The 22291-nt window shown below is 49.0% G+C and overlaps 2 protein-coding genes across 2 annotated transcripts; both read right to left on the bottom strand.

Annotated features, from left to right (window-relative positions):
• Positions 1-1402: 1402 nt before the first annotated feature.
• On the bottom strand, positions 1403-3044 carry TPRX2 (tetrapeptide repeat homeobox 2). The gene is made up of 3 exons (XM_052656813.1): positions 3020-3044; positions 2395-2564; positions 1403-1903 (listed from the first exon to the last, which is right to left on the bottom strand). Exons 1-3 carry the CDS (start codon positions 3042-3044, stop codon positions 1403-1405), a joined length of 696 nt encoding a protein of 231 aa, XP_052512773.1.
• A 14092-nt stretch (positions 3045-17136) lies between these two features.
• Positions 17137-20513, bottom strand: CRX (cone-rod homeobox). Its single transcript, XM_052656492.1, has 3 exons — positions 20414-20513; positions 19532-19683; positions 17137-17784 (listed from the first exon to the last, which is right to left on the bottom strand). Exons 1-3 carry the CDS (start codon positions 20511-20513, stop codon positions 17137-17139), a joined length of 900 nt encoding a protein of 299 aa, XP_052512452.1.
• Positions 20514-22291: the final 1778 nt, after the last annotated feature.

Raw genomic sequence — 22291 nt, 5'->3', positions numbered from 1 at the left:
TAGGAAACAGTGCTTACAAGATGACCTTGAACTTTATGAATTTTCAAATTATCAAGCCCAAAACAACATCCAGATAAGTTGTTAGGAATTTTTTTTTAATTGAGCCAGGTCCCTAAATACAAAATAAATCTATCCACAGAATCCTATATACAGAACAAAGATTTTTTTTAATTTTAATTGGAGGCTAATTACTTTACAATATTGTGATGGTTTTGCTATACATTCACATGAATCAGCCATGGTTGTACATGTGTTCCCCATCCTGACCCTCCCTCCCACCTCCCTCCTCATCCCATCCTTCAGGGTCATCCCAGTGCACCAGGCCTGAGCACCCTGCCTCATGCATCAAACCTGGACTGGCGATCTATTTCACATATGATAATATACATGTTTCAATGCTATTCTCTCAAATCATCCCACCCTCACCTTCTCCCACAGAGTCCAACCGTCTGTTCTTTACATCTGTGTCTTTTTTGCTGTCTCACATATAGGGTCATCATTACCATCTTTCTAAATTCCATATATATGCATTAATGTACTGTATTGGTGTTTTTCTTTCTGACTTACTTTGCTCTGTATAATAGACTCCAGTTTCATCCACCTCATTAGAACCAATTCAAATGCATTCTTTTTAATAGCTGAGTAATATTCCATTGTGTATATGTACCACAGCTTTCTTATCCATTTGTCAGCCAATGGACATCTAGGCAGAACACAGATTTTGAAATAAAAATTTAAATTAATCTAAAATATCAGGTAATCACAAGACAAAGCACTAGAAATAAACCTACAGAAATAATAACACTTAGCGGAGGCTTTTTGTAAACTACCAAATGAATGATTAATAAGTAATATACCTAGATTGGAAGGCTCAGTATTGTAAAGACACCAACTAGCTCCAAAACTACTTATGGATTTAATGCCCCCCTTTTTTATTTGCAAACATTTGAAACTACAGGTAAGGATAGAGACAAGCAAAAACAGAAATCTCTAGACATCAAGGGAAGGTAAAGATTTAAGGCAATTTTAATTAAATTCCTAAGAGGCTGGTGAAAGTCCTATAGCAAGTTCCCACAACAGTGAAACAGACGCTGTGAACAATAATTCCACCTCTGACTTGGAAATTCACAGAAATACCCACGTGCACCTCAAATACTAACGACGGCAGGGACATTCAGAGCTTTGAGACCTGAGATGGCCTCAGTGACACACAAAAAGACGCCGCCTCCCCAGGCTGGACCAAGGGAGGTGCGGTCCCCTTGCGGACAGTAAACCAGCTGTGAGGACCAAGCCAGCACACCTTCCCGCGTCCCCACGCTCACCACGAGCAGACTCGCAAGGCCCTCAGCCCCTCTGGCCCCACGGGGTCTGCAGGACTGTGTGGGGACAGATGACCACGATCCTATAAATTCGTGAACTGCCGGGGGCCTGTGTCATTCTCATCCGCAAAGCTATTTCCCGTTTGGTGCCCAGACGTCGGGGACGAGAGCTCCTGGGATGAGAACATCACGGCACAGTCAGGAAGCAGAAGAGGACCTGGGCGGTAGTTCGGGGCGTCGGGGTCCTGAGGCCAGCCCGGGGCCGGGGCCGGGGCCGGGCTTGGAGCAGCCGGGCCGTACACGTGGACGCCCTGTGCCGGGACCCACATGGCCGACTGGTGGCTGGAGACGCCGGGCTCGGGCGCTGGGAGCACCCCCGCGGGGCTGGGGGGAGGAAGACGGCTGTAGAGTCCCGGGCTGTCTGGGAAACTGGGGCTCGCTGCTGCGGCAGCAGATTCCGGGGCGGGGGCGGGGGTCCGGGGGGCTCCGGGGTCCGTGGGCGCATGGCGGGCCCTCTGGTATCCGCCCTGGGCCTGTCGCCGTTCCAGACGGGAGCGCTGGGCCCGGCGGTTCTTGAACCACACCTGGGAGGGGGCAGACGGGACCAGGAGGAGGGGGTGTGAGAGGCCAGAGACCCCGCGGCATCGCCTCTGCTCGGGAGGTGCAGGGGTGAGGCTGTCCAGCTGAGAATCCTGCCTCCCCTCTCCCTCCGCCCCCCAGACCCAATTAGAGGCTTCTGGGGTTCAGGAGGCAGCGGGAAGGGGCGCAGAGGGCAGGGGCAGGGCTTGGGCACCCAGGGGGCAGGAAGGGGTCTGCCCGAGAGGCTCCGCGGGGTCAGAGGCCCTGAGGGCTGGGCACCGGGACACCCGGGGCGGTGGGGGGCGTCAGGCAGGCCGGATGCGGCTGGCGCGGGGATACAGCACACGGTTGACCCGGGGTCCAGCCCTGGGTCCGCAGCGGGGAGACCCCTTGCTTGCTGCGGGACCCGGGGCAGCCCGGGCCCCTCCGGCCTCGCGGTCCGCGGCGGTGGCCCCGGGAGGGCGGAGGGGTGGCCCCGGGGCGGGCGGGCTCAGACCTGCACTCTGTGCTCGTCCAGGTGGAGCCTGGCCGCCAGGCGCAGGCGGTCCTGGTAGCTCGGGTACTCGTTCTTCAGGAAGGCTTCTTGGAGCGCCTCCAACTGCTCTTTGCTGTACACCGTGCGCTCCCGCCGCTTCCTGTTTGGGGGCGTGGACCTCCGCGTGGGGCCTGACCAAGGGGGAAACAGGGTCCCATCAGCCCAGGAACAGCCCCCAGCCCACCTGGCACCCTCCCCCTCCCTGGACCAGACCCAGGTGAGCGGGTGGGACTCAGGCCCGAGGGCGGGAGGAGAAGCCTGGGGCATCCGGAGTGAGGTTGTTGGTCAGACCCTGGCTGTCTGCCCTCCAGCCCTAACCCCTGCACCTCTCTGGGGCTCAGTGAGCACAGCTTGGAAATGGGCTTGATCTCAGCCCGTGGAGTATTTATTCCAGGGCCTGCCCTGGGAAGGCAGGCAGGACAGGCTCCTTGGCGACCCTTGGTGCTCTCCCCAACCCCCTACCGTCTCCCAACCAAGGGGGAGCCACCCTGACAGGGGACCCCTGAGGACCAAGCTCCCTGCTCCTCTCCCCCAGTAATGTGGTTCCACCCCCAAACTCCACTAAGTCCCAGGAGGCCAGACTCACTCATGATGGACTCGGGTGCTTGCATCCTCCTGCTGTTCTGCCATCGGAGTCTGAGGCTCTGCTCACAGGCCTGGGACAGACATCCCGGTTTTATGCTGTGCCCACCTTAGGCACACCCTAAGGGTCCTGAAACCCACCCTCTCTTGCCCCACCCTCAGCCTCCCTGCCTTGCATTCAATAATTGGTTAATCCTTTTATTGTTGAGCAACTACTCAGTTCAGTTCAGTTCAGTTCAGTCGCTCAGTCGTGTCCGACTCTTTGCGACCCCATGAGTCGCAGCATGCCAGGCCTCCCTGTCCATCACCAACTCCCGGAGTTCACTCAGACTCGTGTCCATCGAGTCAGTGATGCCATCCAGCCATCTCATCCTCTGTCGTCCCCTTCTCCTCCTGCCCCCAATCCACCCCAGCATCACAGTCTTTTCCAATGAGTCAACTCTTCACATGATGTGCCCAAAGTACTGGAGTTTCAGCTTTAGCATCATTCCCTCCAAAGAAATCCCAGGGCTGATTTCCTTCAGAATGGACTGGTTGGATCTCCTTGCAGTCCAAGGGACTCTCAAGAGTCTTCTCCAACACCACAGTTCAAAAGCAGCAATTCTTTGGCGCTCAGCTTTCTTCACAGTCCAACTCTCACATCCATACATGACCACAGGAAAAACCATAGCCTTGACTAGATGGACCTTTGTTGGCAAAGTAATGTCTCTGCTTTTCAACATGCTGTCTAGGTTGGTCATAACTTTCCTTCCAAGGAGTAAGCGTCTTTTAATTTCATGGCTGCAGTCACCATCTGAAGTGATTTTGGAGCCCCAAAAAATAAAGTCTGACACTGTTCCCACTGTTTCCCCATCTATTTCCCATGAAGTGATGGGACCAGATGCCATGATCTTCGTTTTCTGAATGTTGAGCTTTAAGCCAACTTTTTCACTCTCCTCTTTCACTTTCATCAAGAGGCTTTTGAGTTCCTCTTCACTTTCTGCCATAAGGGTGGTGTCATCTGCATATCTGAGGTGATTGATATCTCTCCCGGCAATCTTGATTCCAGCTTGTGCTTCTTCCAGTCCAGCGTTTCTCATGATGTACTCTGCATATAAGTTAAATAAGCAGGGTGACAGTATACAGCCTTGACATACTCCTTTTCCTATTTGGAACCAGTCTGTTGTTCCATGTCTGGTTCTAACTGTTGCTCAAGAGGCAACAGTTTCTATAGGTTTCTCAAGAGGCAGGTCAGGTGGTCTGGTATTCATTCCCATCTCTTTCAGAATTTCCCACAGTTTATTGTGATCCACATAGTCAAAGGCTTTGGCATAATCAATAAAGCAGAAATAGATGTTTTTCTGGAACTCTCTTGCTTTTTCCATGATCCAGCAGATGTTGACAATTTGATCTCTGGTTCCTCTGCCTTTTCTAAAACCAGCTTGAACATCTGAAAGTTCACAGTTCACGTATTGCTGAAGCCTGACTTGGAGAATTTTGAGCATTACTTTACTAGCGTGTGAGATGAGTGCAATTGTGTGGTAGTTTGAGCATTCTTTGGCATTGCCTTTCTTTGGGACTGGAATGAAAGCTGACCTTTTTCAGGCCTGTGGCCACTGCTGAGTTTTCCAAATTTGCTGGCATATTGAGTGAAGCACTTTCACAGCATCATCTTTCAGGATTTGAAATAGCTCAACTGGAATGCCATCACCTCCACTAGCTTTGTTCATGGTGATGCTTTCTAAGGCCCACTTGACTTCACATTCCAGGATGTCTGGCTCTAGGTGAGTGATCACACCATCGTGATTATCTGTGTTGTGAAGATCTTTTTTGTACAGTTCTTCTGTGTATTCTTGCCACCTCTTCTTAATATCTTCTGCTTCTATTAGGTCCAGACCATTTCTGTCCTTTATTGAGCCCATCTTTGCATGAAATGTTCCCTTGGTATCTCTAATTTTCTTGAAGAGATCTCTAGTCTTTCCCATTCTGTTGTTTTCCTCTATTTCTTTGCACTGATCGCTGAAGAAGGCTTTCTTATCTCTTCTTGCTTTTCTTTGGAACTCTGCATTCAGATGCTTATATCTTTCCTTTTCTCCTTTGCTTTTCACTTCTCTTCTTTTCACAGCTATTTGTAAGCCCTCCTCAGACAGCCATTTTGCTGTTTTCCATTTCTTTTCCATGGGGATGGTCTTGATCCCTGTCTCCTGTACAATGTCGCGAACCTTAGTCCATAGTTCATCAGGCACTCTATCTATCAGATCTAGTCCCTTAAATCTATTTCTCACTTCCACTGTATAATCATAAGGGATTTGATTTCGGTCATACCTGAATGGTCTAGTGGTTTTCCCTACTTTCTTCAATTTAAGTCTGAATTTGGCAATAAGGAAAAGCCAGCTTAAAACTCAACATTCAAAAAACTAGGATCATGGCATCCAGTCTCATCACTTTTTGGCAAACAGATGGGGAAAAAGTGGAAACAGTGACAGACTTTATCTTCTTGGGCTTCAAAATCACTGGTCCGTAACTGCAGCCACGAAATTAAAGGACCCTTGCTCCTTGGAAAGAAAGCTATGACAAACCTAGATAGCATATTAAAAAGCAGAGACATCACTTTGCCAACAAAGGTCTATCTAGTCAAAGCTATGGTTTTTCCAGTAGTCATGTACAGATGTGAGTGTTGTACCATAAAGAAGGCTGAGCACGGAAGAACTGATGCTTTCAAATTGTTCTGGAGAAGACTCTTGAGAGTCCCTTGGAACGGCAAAGAGATCAAACCAGTCAATCGTAAAGGAAATCAGCCTTGAATGTTCATTGAAAGGACTGATGCTGAAGCTGAAACTCCACTACTTTGGCGGATGCAAAGAGCTGACTCGGAAAAGACCCTGATGCTAGGAAAGATTGAAGACAGGAAGAAAAGAGGGCAACAGAGGATGAGATGGTTAGGTGGCATCATTGAATCAATGGACATGAGTTTGACTAAACTCCAGGAGATAGTGAAGGACAGGGAAGTCTGGTGTGCTGCAGCCAATGGAGTCACAAAGAGTCAGACATGACTTAGGGACCAAACCATTAGTGGGTCCTGTCCTGGAAGCTGCCAAGAACCCTCCGTATTAAGACACCTTGGGGGAGCTTCCCCGGTGGTCTGTTGCTAAGACTCTGTTCTTCCAGTGCAGGGGGCCCGGGTTCAATCCCTGGTCAGGGAACTAGTCCCACGTGCCACAACGAAGATAGATGACCCCCTATGCTACAACTAAGACCGGGGCAACCAAATAAATAAATATATATATTTTAAAAAATACAGCTTGGCTCCTGCCCTCTGTGGATGAATGAACTGGATCTGGTTTGTCTGTTGGAGCTTGGGTCTTAGGAGCCTAGCTTTGTGTTTCTCTAGGCTGCATAGACCTGGGGTCTAAGCATCATACTGAACTTGGGGCAGGGGTCTCCTGGGACTGGGAGCTCGCAGTGCTCATCCCCTAGGACTTTTATTATCATCAGTGCAAGATGACAACTAATTAAGTGATCGAGTATGACATGAAACAAAGCAAAGAGATCTTGTTATTCGGTTTACATCACTCTCTGATGCTCATGGGGCAACCTGCCATAGTGGACATTTACTATGCTCCCTGTTTGGCAGCCTTCTGCCATAACCGGACACCTTTTCTGCTTCTGGAGCAGCTGGGAACCCTTGGTCACCAACACAGTTGACGGCACTGCTGTCAACAAGAGAGAACCTAGTAACGTCCTTGGTCTATGTGACTCTAGGCTGCCTTCTCCCTAGTTTTTAAAAAAATTTTACTGAAGTGTAGTTGATTCAAATTGCCATGTTAATTTCTGCTATAAAGCACAGTGATTGTTATACATCAGTGCAGTTCAGTTCTGTCGCTCAGTCATGTCCGACTCTTTGCGACCCCATGGACTGCAGCACGCCAGGCCTCCCTGTCCGTCACCAAATTCCGGAGTTTACCCAAAACAGTTCTACACATATAGACATTATTTTTCATATCATTTTCCATCCTGGCTTATCACAGGATTCTGAATACATTTCCCTGTGCTATACAGTAAGACTTTGCTGTTTTTGCGTTCTAGCTATAATAGTTTGCATTCGCTAATCTCAAACTCCCAATCCTTCCCTCACTCACACTCCCCCCATCATGGGCTCCCTCCCTGTGAAAGGAAATTAAATGGAACGTTGTGATGGTTAAATGAGCGAAGACTGAGAAGGAGCTTCATGCCAGGGACAGGTAGCTGAGGGGATGGGGAATCTGGCTTTCCCATGTTTGGGGAGAGTAGGTTGATTATTGAGACAGACTTGGTGATTGCTGTCAATACCCTCAGCCAAAGACCGTCAGAAAGCCCCACTGTTTGTGCAAACTGATTGTCTCATTGGGCTGCTCGGGTGGCTCAGTGGTAAAGAATCTGCCTGCCAAGCAGGAGATGCAGATTCAATCCCTGAGTCGGGAAGATTCCCTGGAGGAGGGCGTGGGAACCCACTCCAGGATTCCTGCCTGGAGAACGCCACGGACAGAGGAGCCTGGTGGATACAGTCCGCAGGGTCATAAAAAAGTCAGGCAGGACTTAGTGACTAACAACCAACAACCAAACAGTTGTCTCATTGCAACGAGGGAGAACACATCATGGGAACCTTAGGGGCATCTCAGTAAGAGGCTGTTTGAAAGGACCTAGCAGGGACGTCCCTGGTGGTGCAGATGGTAAAGAATCTGCCTGCATGTGGGAGGTGAAGGTAAAGTTGGTCCGTCGTGTCCGACTCTTTGCAACCCCATGGACTGTAGCCTACCAGGCTTCTCCATCCATAAGATTCTCCAGGCAAGAGTATTGGAGTAGGTTACCATTTCCTTCTCCAGGGGATCTTCCCGACCCAGGGATTGAACCTGGGTCTCCTGCATTGGAGGCAGACGCTCAAACTTCTGAGCCATCAGGGAAGCCCAGGTTCAATCCCCGGGTCCGAAAGATCCCCTGGAGAAGGGAATGGCAACCCACTCCTGTATTCTTGCCTGGAGAATCCCACGGACAGAGGAACCTGGCGGGCTACAGTCCATAGTGTCCCACAGAGTCGGACACGATTGAAGCCGCTTAGCACACACACACTGTAAGAGACAGCCCACCCTGGCCCCTACCCTGGCCTCAGTCCCAGAGCTTGCTTTGTTTTAGTGGCTAGAAGGGGCCAGCAAGGCAGAAAGAGGAGAGTGGAGGGGTAAGCCAGCACCAGATTGTGCCAGCCTTGGAGAAGCCCTAAAATTGTTCCCAGAAAACAGAGAAAGGGAAAGTGAGAGTTATAGAGATAGAAAGACAAACTGATATGAGAAGCAGAGACAAACACAAAAATATTAATATATATAAGAGAAAGGGAGGGACTTCTCTGATGGTTAAGAATCCACCTGCAAGGGACACGGGTTTGATCCCTGGTCTGGGAAGATTCCACATGCAACTAAAGCCTGTGCGTCACAACTACTGAGCCTGCACGCCCTAGAGGCCGGGCCCTGCAACTAGAGAAGCCCCCGCGGTGAGAGGCCAGCACACCATAATTAGAGAGCAGCTCCCGCTCGCTCACCCCAAGTAGAGAAAGCCTGCTTGCAGCAGTGAAGATCCAGCCCAGCCAAAAAATAATATAAATAATTTTGCTTTTAAAAAAAGAGTGAAAGGGAGGAAGAGAGAGAAACAGAGAAATCCAACCACATTTTCCTTATTTGTGGCACTTACGCACTGTTCTAAATGTTTTATATTGGGTTGCACTGTGTGGCATGAGGGATCTGCATTGGGAGAGAGGAGTCGTGACCACTGGACTGCCGGGGAAGTCTCAGTGGCTTGTAATTATTAACCGGGGTCTCAGCTCTCCTTATCCCTTCCTTTGCCATGACAAACTCTATCTTGTACCTTCTCTCTTCCCAGTTGGGTCCACAGGATACAATTACATATATGTTGACTAAATGAAATACAAAATTCAGTCCAGTTCAGTTCAGTCACTCAGTCATGTCCAGCTCTTTGCAACCCCACAAACTGCAGCACCCCAGGCCTCCCTGTCCATCACCAGCTCCCGGAGTTCACTCAAACTCACGTCCATCGAGTCAGTGATGCCATCCAGCCATCTCATCCTCTGTCGTCCCCTTCTCCTCCTGCCCTCAATCCCTCCCAGCATCAGAGTCTTTTCCAATGAGTCAACTCTTCACATGAGGTGGCCAAAGTACTGGAGCTTCAGCTTTAGAATCATTCCTGCCAAAGAAATCCCAGGGCTGATTTCCTTCAGCATGGACTGGTTGGATCTCCTTGCAGTCCAAGTGATTCTCAAGAGTCTTCTCCAACACCACAGTTCAAAAGCAGCAATTCTTCAGTGCTCAGCTTTCTTCACAGTCCAACTCTCACATCCATACATGACCACAGGAAAAACCATAGCCTTGACTAGATGGACCTTTGTTGGCAAAGTAATGTCTCTGCTTTTCAACATGCTATCTAGGTTGGTCATAACTTTTCTTCCAAGGAGTAAGCGTCTTTTAATTTCATGGCTGCAATCACCATCTGCAGTGATTTTGGAGCCCAGAAAAATAAAGTCTGACACTGTTTCCACTGTTTCCCCATCTATTTCCCATGAAGTGATGGGACCAGATGCCATGATCTTCGTTTTCTGAATGTTGAGCTTTAAGCCAACTTTTTCACTCTCCTCTTTCACTTTCATCAAGAGGCTTTTTAGCTCCTCTTCACTTTCTGCCATAAGGGTGGTGTCATCTGCATATCTGAGGTGATTGATATTTCTCCCGGCAATCTTGATTCCAGCTTGTGCTTTCCAGCTCAGTGTTTCTCATTATGTACTCTGTATATAAGTTAAATAAGCAGGGTGACAATATACAGCCTTGACGTACTCCTTTTCCTATTTGGAACCAGTCTGTTGTTCCATGTCTGGTTCTAACTGTTGCTCAAGAGGCAACAGTTTCTATAGGTTTCTCAAGAGGCAGGTCAGGTGGTCTGGTATTCCCATCTCTTTCAGAATTTCCCACAGTTTATTGTGATCCACCCAGTCAAAGGCTTTGGCATAGTCAATAAAGCAGAAATAGATGTTTTTCTGGAACTCTCTTGCTTTTTCCATGATCCAGTGGATGTTGGCAATTTGACCTATGGTTCCTCTGCCTTTTCTAAAACCAGCTTGAACATCAGGGAGTTCACGGTTCATGTGGTGCTGAAGCCTGACTTGGAGAATTTTGAGCATTACTTTACTAGCGTGTGAGATGAGTGCAATTGTGCGGTAGTTTGAGGATTCTTTTGCATTGCCTTTCTTTGGGATTGAAATGAAAACTGACCTTTTCCAGTTCTGTAGCCACTGCTGAGTTTTCGAAATTTGCTGGCATATTGAGTGCAGCACTTTCACAGCATCATCTTTCAAGATTTGAAATAGCTCAACTGGAATGCCATCACCTCCACTAGCTTTGTTCATAGTCATGCTTTCTAAGGCCCACTTGACTTCACATTCCAGGATGTCTGGCTCTAGGTGAGTGATCACACCGTCATGATTATCTTGGTCCTGAAGATCTTTTTTGTATAGTTCTTCTGTGTATTCTTGCCACCTCTTCTTAATATCTTCTGCTTCTGTTAGGTCCAGACCATTTCTGTCTTTTATTGAGCCCATCTTTGCATGAAATGTTCCGTTGGTATCTCTAATTTTCTTGAAGAGATCTCTAGTCTTTCCCATTCTGTTGTTTGCCTCTATTTCTTTGCACTGATCGCTGAAGAAGGCTTTCTTATATCTTCTTGCTATTCTTTGGAACTCTGCATTCAGATGCTTATATCTTTCCTTTTCTCCTTTGCTTTTCACTTCTCTTCTTTTCACAGCTATTTGTAAGGCCTCCCCAGACAGCCATTTTGCTGTTTTGCATTTCTTTTCCATGGGGATGGTCTTGATCCCTGTCTCCTGTACAATGTCACGAACCTCAGTCCATAGTTCATCAGGCACTCTATCAGATCTAGTCCCTTAAATCTATTTCTCACTTCCACTGTATAATCATAAGGGATTTGATTTAGGTCATACCTGAATGGTCTAGTGGTTTTCCCTACTTTCTTCAATTTAAGTCTGAATTTGGCAATAAGGAGCGGTGCCTGTGCGGATGCAGGAGGGCCAAGAGGAGCTACTCCATATTCAATACGAAATTAGCCTTCCTTAAAAGGAAAAAAAAAAAAAGCCCCCTCCAGGCCCATATGCGTCACTGTTCAACTTGATCACATACTTGAAGAAGAAATAAGAGCTTGCGTGAACCCCCCTCCTGACGTCTGTCTTTCCTTTTCCTGCCTAATCTCCTCCTCCGCTCCGCTTTCTGTTCTGCATTTTCTACCCCATTTCCACCCTCTCTTGACCTGTCTCCCTCTCCTTCACCTCCTCCAAACTGTGGGGGGCTGAAAGGGTCACCTTTGAAGTCACCAAACAGAGAATGCGTTTGCACACTCTGCAACCCCAGGGCCGTTCCATTATCTCCCAGACTCTGTTTTTTCACCTATCACTTGAAACCACCAGGATGGCTGGGACAGGACCCCGATCACTTTGGGAAAGTTACTTAACCCCTCCTGATCCGTCAAATAGAGGAGATGCGGGTGGCCCCTACCTCATGAGGTTGTAATGGAGATTTAATAAGTGAGAAATACAGGAGTGCCTGCCACACTGTAAGCCCTTCGTAATGAATTTAGCTGTGGACTGTCTTGGTGGTACAGTGGATAAGAATCCTCCTGCCAGTGCAGGGGACACGGCTTCCATCCCTGGTCCAGGAAGATTCCACATGCCGTGGGGCACCTAAGCCCGTGGGCCACAACTACTGAGATGGCACACCTACAGCCCACGCTCTGCAACAAGAGAAGTTGCTGCGATGAGAAGCCTGGGCACCGCAAAGAGAGGGTAGCCCCCTCTGGCGGCAATGAACACCTGGCACAGCAGAAAAAGAATTCAGCTGTGATTTTATTACTACTGTGTGTCCCAGGCATGGTTTCACATGGAAGGCACAAGGGTGGGTGATGCCATGCCTTAGTTAAAACTCACTCGTCTCCACGAAGTCCCCTTCCCCCAATGGGTCATGGGTCTGAACCTAATCCCCGCTAATTCCCCTGCCATTCTGCTGAGGCTGGGCCTTCATAAGAGGATTGGAGCATTTGCTAAATTAGTCCTGTTCAGGGACAGAGGAAACAGCCAGGGAGGGGCTCAGAGATCAGGAGAAGCAGGAGGTCGGTCAGAGACATATGGGGGTGAGGAGAGAGACGAAGAGGGGAATAGCACTTGAGCCTTAGACCAAAGACGAGAGACAGGCAGGAGCGAAGCGAGGAGAGGCAGGGTCAAAACTGGGGAGGAGGGGGAAATGCCAGGAGGGCCCGGAGGGTCTGCCTTCCAGCACGAGCCCTGTACATCTCAGTTCTTATCTCTTCCTGGTTGTGGGACCGAAGTGGTTGTGGTGACCTGCCTCCGCCTCGGTTTGCTCTTTGTGAAGGTGATCATAGCATCTATCTGATAATAATAGCATCTCTCTGGTAGATTGCTTTGAGAATGTGAAGAGTTGGGATTAACTTTCTCCAGTACTGGCAAATAGTACCTGCTGAGTACGTTTTTCTTTTCTTTCCCTTCCAATTTATTGAGGTATAATTCATATATTATAAATGCCACCCGTTTTAACCATGCAGTTTGATGAGTTCGGGCAATCATATACAGTCATGGAAATACCCCTGTAGTCAAGATAGAGGATATTTCCAGCATCTTAAAAAAGAGCCCCTTTGGGGGACTTCCCTGGTGATCCAGTGGTTAAGACTCCATGCTTCCGATGCAGGTGATACCAGTTCAATCCCTGGTCGGGGAACTAAGATCCCACATGCTGAGTGGTGTGGCCAAAAAAATTTTTAATTTTTGTAAAGGGGAAGCCTTTCTGTCCCTTTGTGGTGAGTCTGATCTATTGAGTCCCCAGCTCCTGCTAATCACTAATCACCTTCTGCCACTGGTTTTATCTTTTCTAGAATTTCATGAAAGTGGAATCATACTATATACACTGCTCAGAACCTGGTTTCTTCCACTCATTATTGAGTTATTCATCCAGTTTGATCTGTACACCAGGAGTTCATGGCCTTCCGTTGCTAAAGACATTCTCTAGATTCACCAGCTTTTTTTAGCCGTTCACCTATTGACGGACATTTGGACCGTTTCCAGGTGGAGGCCATTACAAATAAAGCTGCTACGAAGAGCACAAGTACAACTTCAGGGGAAATGCTAGGTTAAGATAACATTTAGTGTAATGTCTTCAAGGCAGACATCCAGACTGTTCCCACCTGTTTGATTATTGTGAATAGCGCTGCTGTGAACACAAGAGCACACTTTTTTAAACACCTGTTTTCAATTCTTGGCTCAGCTCATAAAGAATCCACCTGCCATGCAGGAGACCCTGGTTCGATTCCTGGGTCGGGAATATCCCCTGGAGAAGGGAACTGCTACCCACTCCAGGATTCTTGGGCTTCCCTAAGTGGCTCAGATGGCAAAGAATCCACCTGCAATGCAGGAGACCTGGGTTTGATCTCTGGGTTGGAAAGATCCCCTGGAGAAGGGAACCGCTACCTACTCCAGTATTCTGGCCTGGAGAATCCCATGGACAGAGGAGCCTGGCGGGCTACAGTCCATGGGGTCACAAAAAGTCGGACATGACTGAGCAACTTTCACAATAGACTCAGGAGTGGAATTGCTAGATCCTATCCAATTCCAGAACTTTTTCCATCAACCCAAAGAGAAACTCTCTCACCCATTAAGCAGTTCCTTCCCAACGTCCCCTCCCCCCAGCAAACACGAATCTGTTTTCCATCTCCATGGATTTACCTCTTCTGGACATTTCACATAAAGGGATTCCTTCGATATGGAGCCTTTTATGTCTTGTTTCCTCTGTGAATGTATTTAATACCGTTGAGTTGCACACTATAAAATAATAATGGTCACTCTTACGTGACGTGCATTTTACTATACAAATAAACACTTATTGGGCTCTTACCATGGACCAGACTTCAGGGCCAAATACGTAACAAAATGACATCATTTAATTCTCTCCAGGTGGGTCTTCTCAACGTCTCACATTACTGGGGCGAGAAACTGAAGTTGGGAGGAACGGATTGCCCAAGGTCATAGGACCAGACGTGGCTGAGCCAGGCTCAAACAGCAAGTCTATCTGACCTCATTAGTTCTGTGTTAAAGACACAGACACATTTTAACCCAGGATCCAGCGAACGAGAGGGGCATTAGAGAGATTGATGACCTGGAGTTGGAGCAACACAAAGGCAAAGGCTAAGGATACGAGAAGAAGAGGAAAGAAAGAACAAGATAAAAGCCAGCAGAAAGAAATGCGGACCTTGGAGTCTGAGATTTGACAGTCAAGAAGGAAAAGGGGGGTGCAGAAAAAAGAGAGAGAAAAGACAAGAGACAGAAGAGATATGGTGGGAAAGTGAAAGTGACCAGAACGGGAGAAGGGATGGAAGGGAAGGTGGCGAGGCTGGAAGGCGGAAGGGGGAGGCGTGAGATGAAGCTGCAGAGGCTGGAGCCTGATGGGGAGGGCTCCAAGAATCCTTCTTCCTTCGAGAGCCAACTGCTAAGCACCTCCCAGCACACCACTCCCTTCCCAAGCTACTTTAATCCTCATGTGGACCGCTGAGGCAGGAAGCAAGGTCACCAGCCACTTGCAGCGAGGGGTCATAGCAGGTGGAAGCTGGCCGTCTGAAGCCCATATTCCTGCCTAATTGGCTTTACAGAGATGTCACAGAAAAGACAGTGAGCAGAGAAACCACATGGACACACCCATGTCCCCAGAGACAGACGTTTTTACCTCCAGGCCCCTCCACGGAAACAAACAATCACCCAGACTTTAAGCAGGATCCAACGTTTTAATCATTTTCACTCCACAGGTGGCCAGCGAAGGGAGACCTGGAGCTCCAGGGAGTGGGCAAGGGGAGGACAGGGGACTTGACATAGAAGGAGGGGGACCTCTTGTTCTGTCCCCACTTCCTTTGACACTCTTCCTGGCTTTAGGAATCCCTAAGGGACAGCTGAAGAACCAGGCTTCAGGAGACTGACCCAGGAGAAGGAACCTGGAATCTCCTGAAAGATTTGACTCCTTCCTCTGTCCAACTCCTGGAGAACTCTCAGAAGACCCCAGGAAGTTGCAGGGCGGGGGGACGCTCTTAAAGTCTTACTCTTAAAGTCTTACTTGGCCTGTGTCTCTGGCCCCCCCTCCCAGTCTATTACTGCCTCTGAATCATTTGCATAAGACACTCCCTCCTCTGTGAATGGAGAACTTGGTGAGGCAGTTCAGTTCAGTTCAGTGAGGGACTCTACTCACACCTGAGACCCCAGCCTCCAGCAAAGAGTGTGGGAGCCTCTGCAAAATGCCTAATGTGCACTTGCATCCTGGTCCCAGCGTTTACACAGATCCAGAGCACAATGCCATCTCCTACCTGCCCCTCCCTGGCAAATTTTTGCCTGGATCGGTGGATTGACATCCATCCCGTATGTCAATATATGTTGTCTTTCTCTGTTTAGATATTGCTTCCCACAGTGGATGCTGGGTCTAATGTCCCAGCATGACTCAGACCCAGGAGAGATGATGCATAAGCCATCTTTGGGGGCTCTAGTGATCTCAGGGTGCTGCTCATGGTTCCTCCTGACCTGGCATCATCTGATGCCACCCAGTCTCACTTTGCATCGTGCCCCTCCTCCTGACCTTGCTCTCCGCCCTGGGGGGCCTGGAGCCAGCTTGTCCTGGCTAGTGAGCACAGACTGTAAGTGTCTCTTCCTAAGTTCAGGGACCTCAGCCTGATGCCTTGACATCAGCCACAGTGGGAGTATTTACACCACAGAAATGGGCAACAATGGCAAACCAGGATTTCCTCTTCCTTCCAGAGCCTGTTGTTAAGCACCTCCCAGCATACCACTTCTCTCCCACACTACTTTCTTTCACCCCTGGCCTTGTGAAACCCACCAGTGAATGGCTCGTGGCTCCTGCCTCTCCCACCCAAAAATAAAAGAACTCAGATTGAGAAAGTAGGTGTCAAAGTACCAAACTTCCAAGAGTGTTGGAATGCCTGCATCCTTCTTCAGATTCTTACACTGCTTGTCTCTGCGGCCATGGGTCAGACTGTATTCAAAGAAATACAGTGTTGCCCCCCGGAAAATTTCCCAGGCCAAGTTCTATTTATAGTCCAACCCCACAATCGAAACTGAAAACAAAACCTCTAAAACAGGGAGTGTGAGTGTGGGATGTGGGGCTGCCCCCAAATCCATTTCTTTTGCCCCACCCCTGTCTCTTATATATTTACAGATGGGAAGCCTGTCCAACCTCTTCTTCTCTTGGAAATAGCCACAATCATAGCTGGTGTACCCCAAGCAGCAACCGAGATTCTTCCAGTGTTTGGGTGAAGTTCACCTTTTAAAAAATGCTAAAACGAAAGAAAACAAAGGAGACGTGAAACAGGCAACTTGCCTTCCATTCTTCCACCAGATATGCCCATTTCCAGTGAACGAATGATGAAATGTCTTTAAGAAGAAACTAACAACAAGGAGAAAATGTGTGTGTGTGTGTGTGTGTGTGTGTGTAGCCCCCTAAACCTATCATGCAAACCTGACATCTGTGAAATCTGGAAAACTGCCAAATGAATTTCTGAACTTAACAGTATAGCTGGCCTAAAAGTTCCATCCTGGGGCTCCGTAAAGTCTGTCTTTGGAATTTCTAGAAGGATCTCTACCCATGAGCTAAAGAAGTGTCCCCAAATGGAAAGTTAAGGAACCAAGCCTCCCTACCTGTTTGTTCAACAGCACTGTGATTTTCTGACCTAAACACGACCCCAGGTCAACTGCAAGTTTGGTTTAATTTCATCTCAGGGTGGATTCTCAGCACCAGTTTCTGGAGTCTGGGGCTCACAGTTTGAAATGCCGGTTGGACTCCGTATGAGACCACCTTGGGGTTGAGAGGATGACTAACACCTATCGAGCTCCCCAGGAGGAAAGGGGTGGACTGTGTTGGTCACTGGAGCCAAAGAGGCCATGACCTTCGGAAGGACTCCCGCCACCTCCCCCGGGATGCTGTCCCAGGGCAGGTCAGGACAATGTGCAGAGGGGACAAGAGATGGAGAGAGGAGGGTCTTCTACAAGATCTGAAACTTCCAGGCACTCTGATCCTTGTAGTCCAGGGGGTCCATGGGGTTGTAGGTGAATTTCCAGGTGCCTGTGGGGTCCTTGAATTCTAAGCTGTCCACAGGGCTGTAGGTGCCATAGCTCTGGCCTGACAGGGAGGTGGGGGACTGGGTCAGGGAGGGCCCCACGGAGGGGCCTGAAAGGGGGCTGAGGGCCGGGCCCCCCAGTGGGGGCACCATGGGAGACAGGTAGGGGTCCAGGCCACTGAAATAGGAGCTCGGCGACCCATAGGCTGAGGGAGAAGAGCAGAAAGCAGAGGCGGGGGCGTAGGTCATGGCGTAGGGCGCTGAGGTCAGAGAGGGGCCCGAGGCCACTAGCCCCGCCCGCTGCGCCTCGGGCAAAGGGGACTCGGAGGCCGGACTCCAAATGGACACCGTGGCCACTGCCGTGGTGGGGGAGCCCGAGGGCCCGGGGAGAGGGGGGCTGTAGGAATCTGAGATGCCCAGGGGGTCTGGACAGACATCCGTGGAGGACCTTGGAGATGTGCCTGCCTTCCTCTTGGCAGGACGAGCCTTGGCTTGCGCCCCTGGGGGCTGCTGCTGCTGTTTCTGCTGCTGCCGCTGCTGCCGACATTTAGCCCGGCGGTTCTTGAACCAAACCTGGGGGGCGAGAGGGGAGATGAGGGAGGGAGAGTGGGCAGGAGGCCCAGGGGAGCCTTCGTGATGCCCAGGAGTGGTGATGCCTATCGGTGAAGCATCCCAGAGTCATAACTCTCCACTTTTCAATCGGCTGTGGGGCACTCTGGGGGCTTCCCAGGGGGGCTCAGGGGTGAAGAATCTGCCTACCAAGGCAGGAAACGCGAGTTTAATTCCTGGGTCAGGAAGATCCCCTAGAGAAGGAAATGGCAACCCACTCCAGCATTCTTGCCTGGGAAATCCCTTGGACAGAGGAGCCTGGTGGGCTACAGTCCATGGGGTCACAAAGAGTCAGACACCACTGAGCAGCTACACAACAACATGGGGCACTCTATTCATCCACCACCCACCCAATTATTTATATACACGATTGTACAGTCACACATATACCATCATATACAATACACACAATTGTACATGCATACATTTGTGTGTACACACAGTCACACACATATATACACATTCTTCCAGCCAATCATATGTACATACCTACTATCATGTAACATACAAATATACACCTATACATTCATCTGTCCACCGAATCATTCATATGCCGACATACAGTCATACCTATGTACATTCACCATCTAATCATATGCTCACACGTAACAGTCATGCCTAAGCACAGTTGTAAGTATATACACACAATAATGGGCTTCCCTGGTGGCTTGGATGATAAGGAATCTGCCCGCAATGCAGAAGACCTGGCTTTGATCAAGGGAATGGCTACCCACTCCAGTGTTCTTGCCTGGAGAATTCCATGGACAGAGGAGCCTGGTGGGCTACAGTCAATGGGATCGCAGAGTCCGACATGACTGAGAGACTGACACTTTCACCTCACATACAATGACACATACTTTCCTCTTTCCGATCCTATGTACATATGTACACATATTATCATACAAACACATATACATCCATATATACAATCATATATGCATCATACATATATACAATCAAACACACATATACATTTACCCATGCATGCATCCATCCATCCGTTCAATTATTTAATAAACATGTATTCTTCTACTCCTTTGGGGACACACCAATGAAGCTGACATTCTACTTGAGGGAAAGAAAGAAAGTTGCTCAGTCGTGTCTGACTCTTTGCAACCCCATGGACTGTAGCCTACCAGGCTCTTTCGTCCGTGGGATTTTCCAGGCAAGAATACTGGAGTGGGTTGTCATTTCCTTCTCCAGGGGATCTTCCCGACCCAGGGATTGAACCTGGGTCTCCCGCATTGTAGGCAGACGCTTTACTATCTGAGCCACCGGGGAAGTTTTGAGAGAGACAGCATATAAATAAATAGTAAGGAAGGAAATCACGTAGCATTTTAGAAAGTGATAAACGCTATGGGAGGACCAATTGAGCAGAGTTAGGGGGAGTAGCAGAGTTGGGCTGGCGGGAAAAAGCTGCAGCCTCTAATGCCAAGGGCGGTGGAGGTCTCATTGACTGGCAAGGTGACTAGACTGGCTGATAAACAAAGACTTGAACAGGGTGTAGGGAATATATCTTCCGGGTAGAGGGAGGGAATGCTAAAGGAAGGACCGGGGCAGTGCTCATGGAGCAGAATGAGAGGGGATAGGCATGCCAGAGAGGAAGCCAGCGAAATCACGGGGATGAGGGATTAACAGGACACTTCAGCCCTTCCTCTGTGACCTCTCCCTCTTCCCTCCGCTCTGGATCCCAGGGACCAGAACACCCCACCTGAACCCTGGACTCAGGCAGGTTGATCTTCAGAGCCACCTCCTCACGGGCATACACATCCGGGTATTGAGTCTTGGCAAACAGGGCTTCCAGCTCTTCCAGCTGGCTTCGCGTGAAGGTGGTCCGTTCCCGCCGTTGCTTTCTCGGGGCGCCTGGGGTGAGGACAGAAAAACAGGACCTTCGGGTGACCTGAGACCCCATTCTCTGCATCTGTTGACGCAAGGTCCTGAGAAGGCATGGGATGCCAACAAGCCTCTTCTGGGCGTTCATCTGCCCAAACTAAGGGGGTGCTGATTCCCTCAACTTCTAGACCTCACTCTGTCCCCCTGGGAAACAGGTTCTCCCTTTGTGTATCCTTAGGGGGGACTCTTGCCTCACCCCGAGGAGAACTGGCTTTACCTGTGTAAGGAGGTATCTGAGTTTGGTTTTTATCCCTTTTCTAAAATTTCTTCTGCCCTAAGACATTCACTTGAAACATGACATTTGGGATATCCAGCCGTTTGGGGATATCCAGCCTGTAAAAGAGGCAGGACCGTAATGGTCAACTTAATAAAAGAATAATACCATCAAAAATAGAACGCTTCCTTCGCTAAGAAATAAAGCACTGCTGACAGATGGGAATTCCTCTGGGTCCCCCTTCCAGATGGTTTCCCTCCCTCACCCGGAAGGGAACCACTGTCCTAAATTTCTATGAAGATCCACATGCTCTCCTGCATCCCTAAGAGATGTGGGGTGTGCTTTGCATTTACAGATGAGCCCGTTTGGCTGGTGTATGGCCCTGATGTCACCCTTGTAAGTACCCATCCTCTTCCTGAGGGCAAGGGACCCCAGAAGGTGGGGGCCAGCTGGGGGTGAGGGGGCGGGGAGGATGACTGTACTCACTTGGGTAGGACACAGCTGGGTGCATCAGATCCACACTGGGGCCACTCAGGGCCAAGGCGTTGACGGAATAGTGGGGCCCCGGGTTCATATACGCCATCATGATCTTCGGGGATGCTGGGGCCCAGGTCAGGGGGCCTGCGAGAAAAGGATGGGTGCTCACAAACTCCCCAGTTCATCACCGCCTCAGTCTCTTCCTAGATATGTGACCTTGGGCAACTTATCCCCCCAGTCTGTGCCTGGGTTTCCTCACCTATAAAACAGCCCTCTGCTTAAGGTCGTCAAAGCGTCACTGGGACTCTGTAAAGCCAAGATCAAAAGCTGTAATGAGCATTCTAAATGTAAGCTCTTATTCCTACTCTATCCTTTAAAAGATCTTCTGACCAACTCCCTTGTCCAAGACCTTTCCCCCACCCCGTGTGTTAGTGTTAGTCACTCAGTCGTGTCCGGCTCTTTGCAACACGTGGACTGTAGCCCTCCAGGCTCCTCTGTCCATGGGATCGTCCAGGCAAGAACACTAGAGCGGGTTGCCGTGGCCTTCTCCAGGGGATCTTCCCAACCCCTAAGACCTCAAAAAAGACGTTCAGCCTCACACAGAATCATGGCAAGTAGGGAAACTGGTTGTCTCAGTCTGCTGGGGATGGAGAGCTTTCTAGGGATATGGGATTTCAGTGACAAATCTGAAAACTCCCAGACAAATCAGGATGGTTAGTGACCCCAAGGGAGTCACATTCAAATGACAGCAAGTAATGATCTCCCATGACTATTTTTGACCCATCAAGTTGGCAAAGATCAAAGAGGCTTGGTAACTCCAGGGCTGGCCTCAGAATAGGCTTCTTGTGTCAGACGGGCGACAGTGTGGATGGAACAAACTGCAAACATTTATCAAAGAAAAACGCCGTCTTTCCTTGGTCCCAGGCATTCGCCTTCAAGGTGCCTCGGCCACCTCATCAGAAGATGGGAACGAACAATACAGCTTACATCTTTAGGTTGATGTGAGGGTCAAATGAATTATTGTGCATCTGATACTTAAAATAGCACCTGACACGCAGCAAATGCTACAAACCTGTGGCGGTTATTATTATCTGCAAGCAGACGTTTGCATAGACTTTATGCTCGGATACTTCTTATTGGAGTATAGTTCACTTACAATGTCGTGTTAGTTTCTGGTACGCAGCAAAGTGATTCAGTTCTGTATTTCTTTCACGTTAGTTTTCACTACAGGTTATTACCAGAGCGTGAATAGAGTTCCCTGTGCCATACAGTAGGTCTTTGCTGTTTCTCTCCTTTATATATCATAGTGCGTTTCTGTCAATCCCAAACTCCTAATTTATCCCTCCCCACCCAAGCTAGGAGTTTTAATGCAGCATATTTATAATTGCCGCAATGTGGAAGCACCCTATACGTCCACCAAAGGAGACATAGTAAGTAAGTTATAGAATTTAAGTAAGTTATGTTACGATTATGGCACATCCGGGCAAGAGAGTACTATAAAGTCATTAAAAACTATAATTCTCTGTGAATGGACTTGAAGCGACTTCTAGTATATAGTTAAGGAAAGCTTATCCTGGGACTTCCCAGGTGGTCCAGTGGTTAAGAATCCACCTTCCGATGCAGGGGATGTGGGTTCGATCCCTGGTCGGGGAACTAAGATCCCACATGCTGTGGGGCAGGGCAGCCTGAGCCCCTCAGCTACTGAGCCCACGTGCTCTGGAGCCAGTGGGCTGCAACTGAAACCCAGCACAGCCAAATAAATAAATTTTTTAAAAAGATTACCCTAAACTTAGCAATGAGACAAATGGTCGACAGCAAGTCACTTCCTGGTTATCTAGACAACCAAGCCAAGCATTAGTTCCTTTTCTAGGGGACTGGACCCTTGTT

This window comes from Budorcas taxicolor, chromosome 18, assembly GCF_023091745.1.
Source record: "Budorcas taxicolor isolate Tak-1 chromosome 18, Takin1.1, whole genome shotgun sequence".
Lineage (NCBI taxonomy): Eukaryota > Metazoa > Chordata > Mammalia > Artiodactyla > Bovidae > Budorcas > Budorcas taxicolor.
The sequence above is the reverse complement of the archived record's forward strand: the minus strand, read 5'-3'. Positions and strand labels throughout refer to the sequence as shown.

What these genes read in the sequence shown, in the direction of transcription:
- TPRX2 (XM_052656813.1), bottom strand. Translation starts at nt 3,044, where the DNA reads ATGCAAGCACCCGAGTCCATCATGA. An exon ending in AGCACCCGAGTCCATCATGA is followed by an intron (nt 2,565 to 3,019) that starts GTGAGTCTGGCC and finishes CCCCTTGGTCAG; the next exon opens with GCCCCACGCGGAGGTCCACG. An exon ending in TGGACGAGCACAGAGTGCAG is followed by an intron (nt 1,904 to 2,394) that starts GTCTGAGCCCGC and finishes GCCCCCTCCCAG; the next exon opens with GTGTGGTTCAAGAACCGCCG.
- CRX (XM_052656492.1), bottom strand. Translation starts at nt 20,513, where the DNA reads ATGATGGCGTATATGAACCCGGGGCCCCACTATTCCGTCAACGCCTTG. An exon ending in CCCAGCTGTGTCCTACCCAA is followed by an intron (nt 19,684 to 20,413) that starts GTGAGTACAGTC and finishes TCCTCACCCCAG; the next exon opens with GCGCCCCGAGAAAGCAACGG. An exon ending in TGCCTGAGTCCAGGGTTCAG is followed by an intron (nt 17,785 to 19,531) that starts GTGGGGTGTTCT and finishes CTCGCCCCCCAG; the next exon opens with GTTTGGTTCAAGAACCGCCG.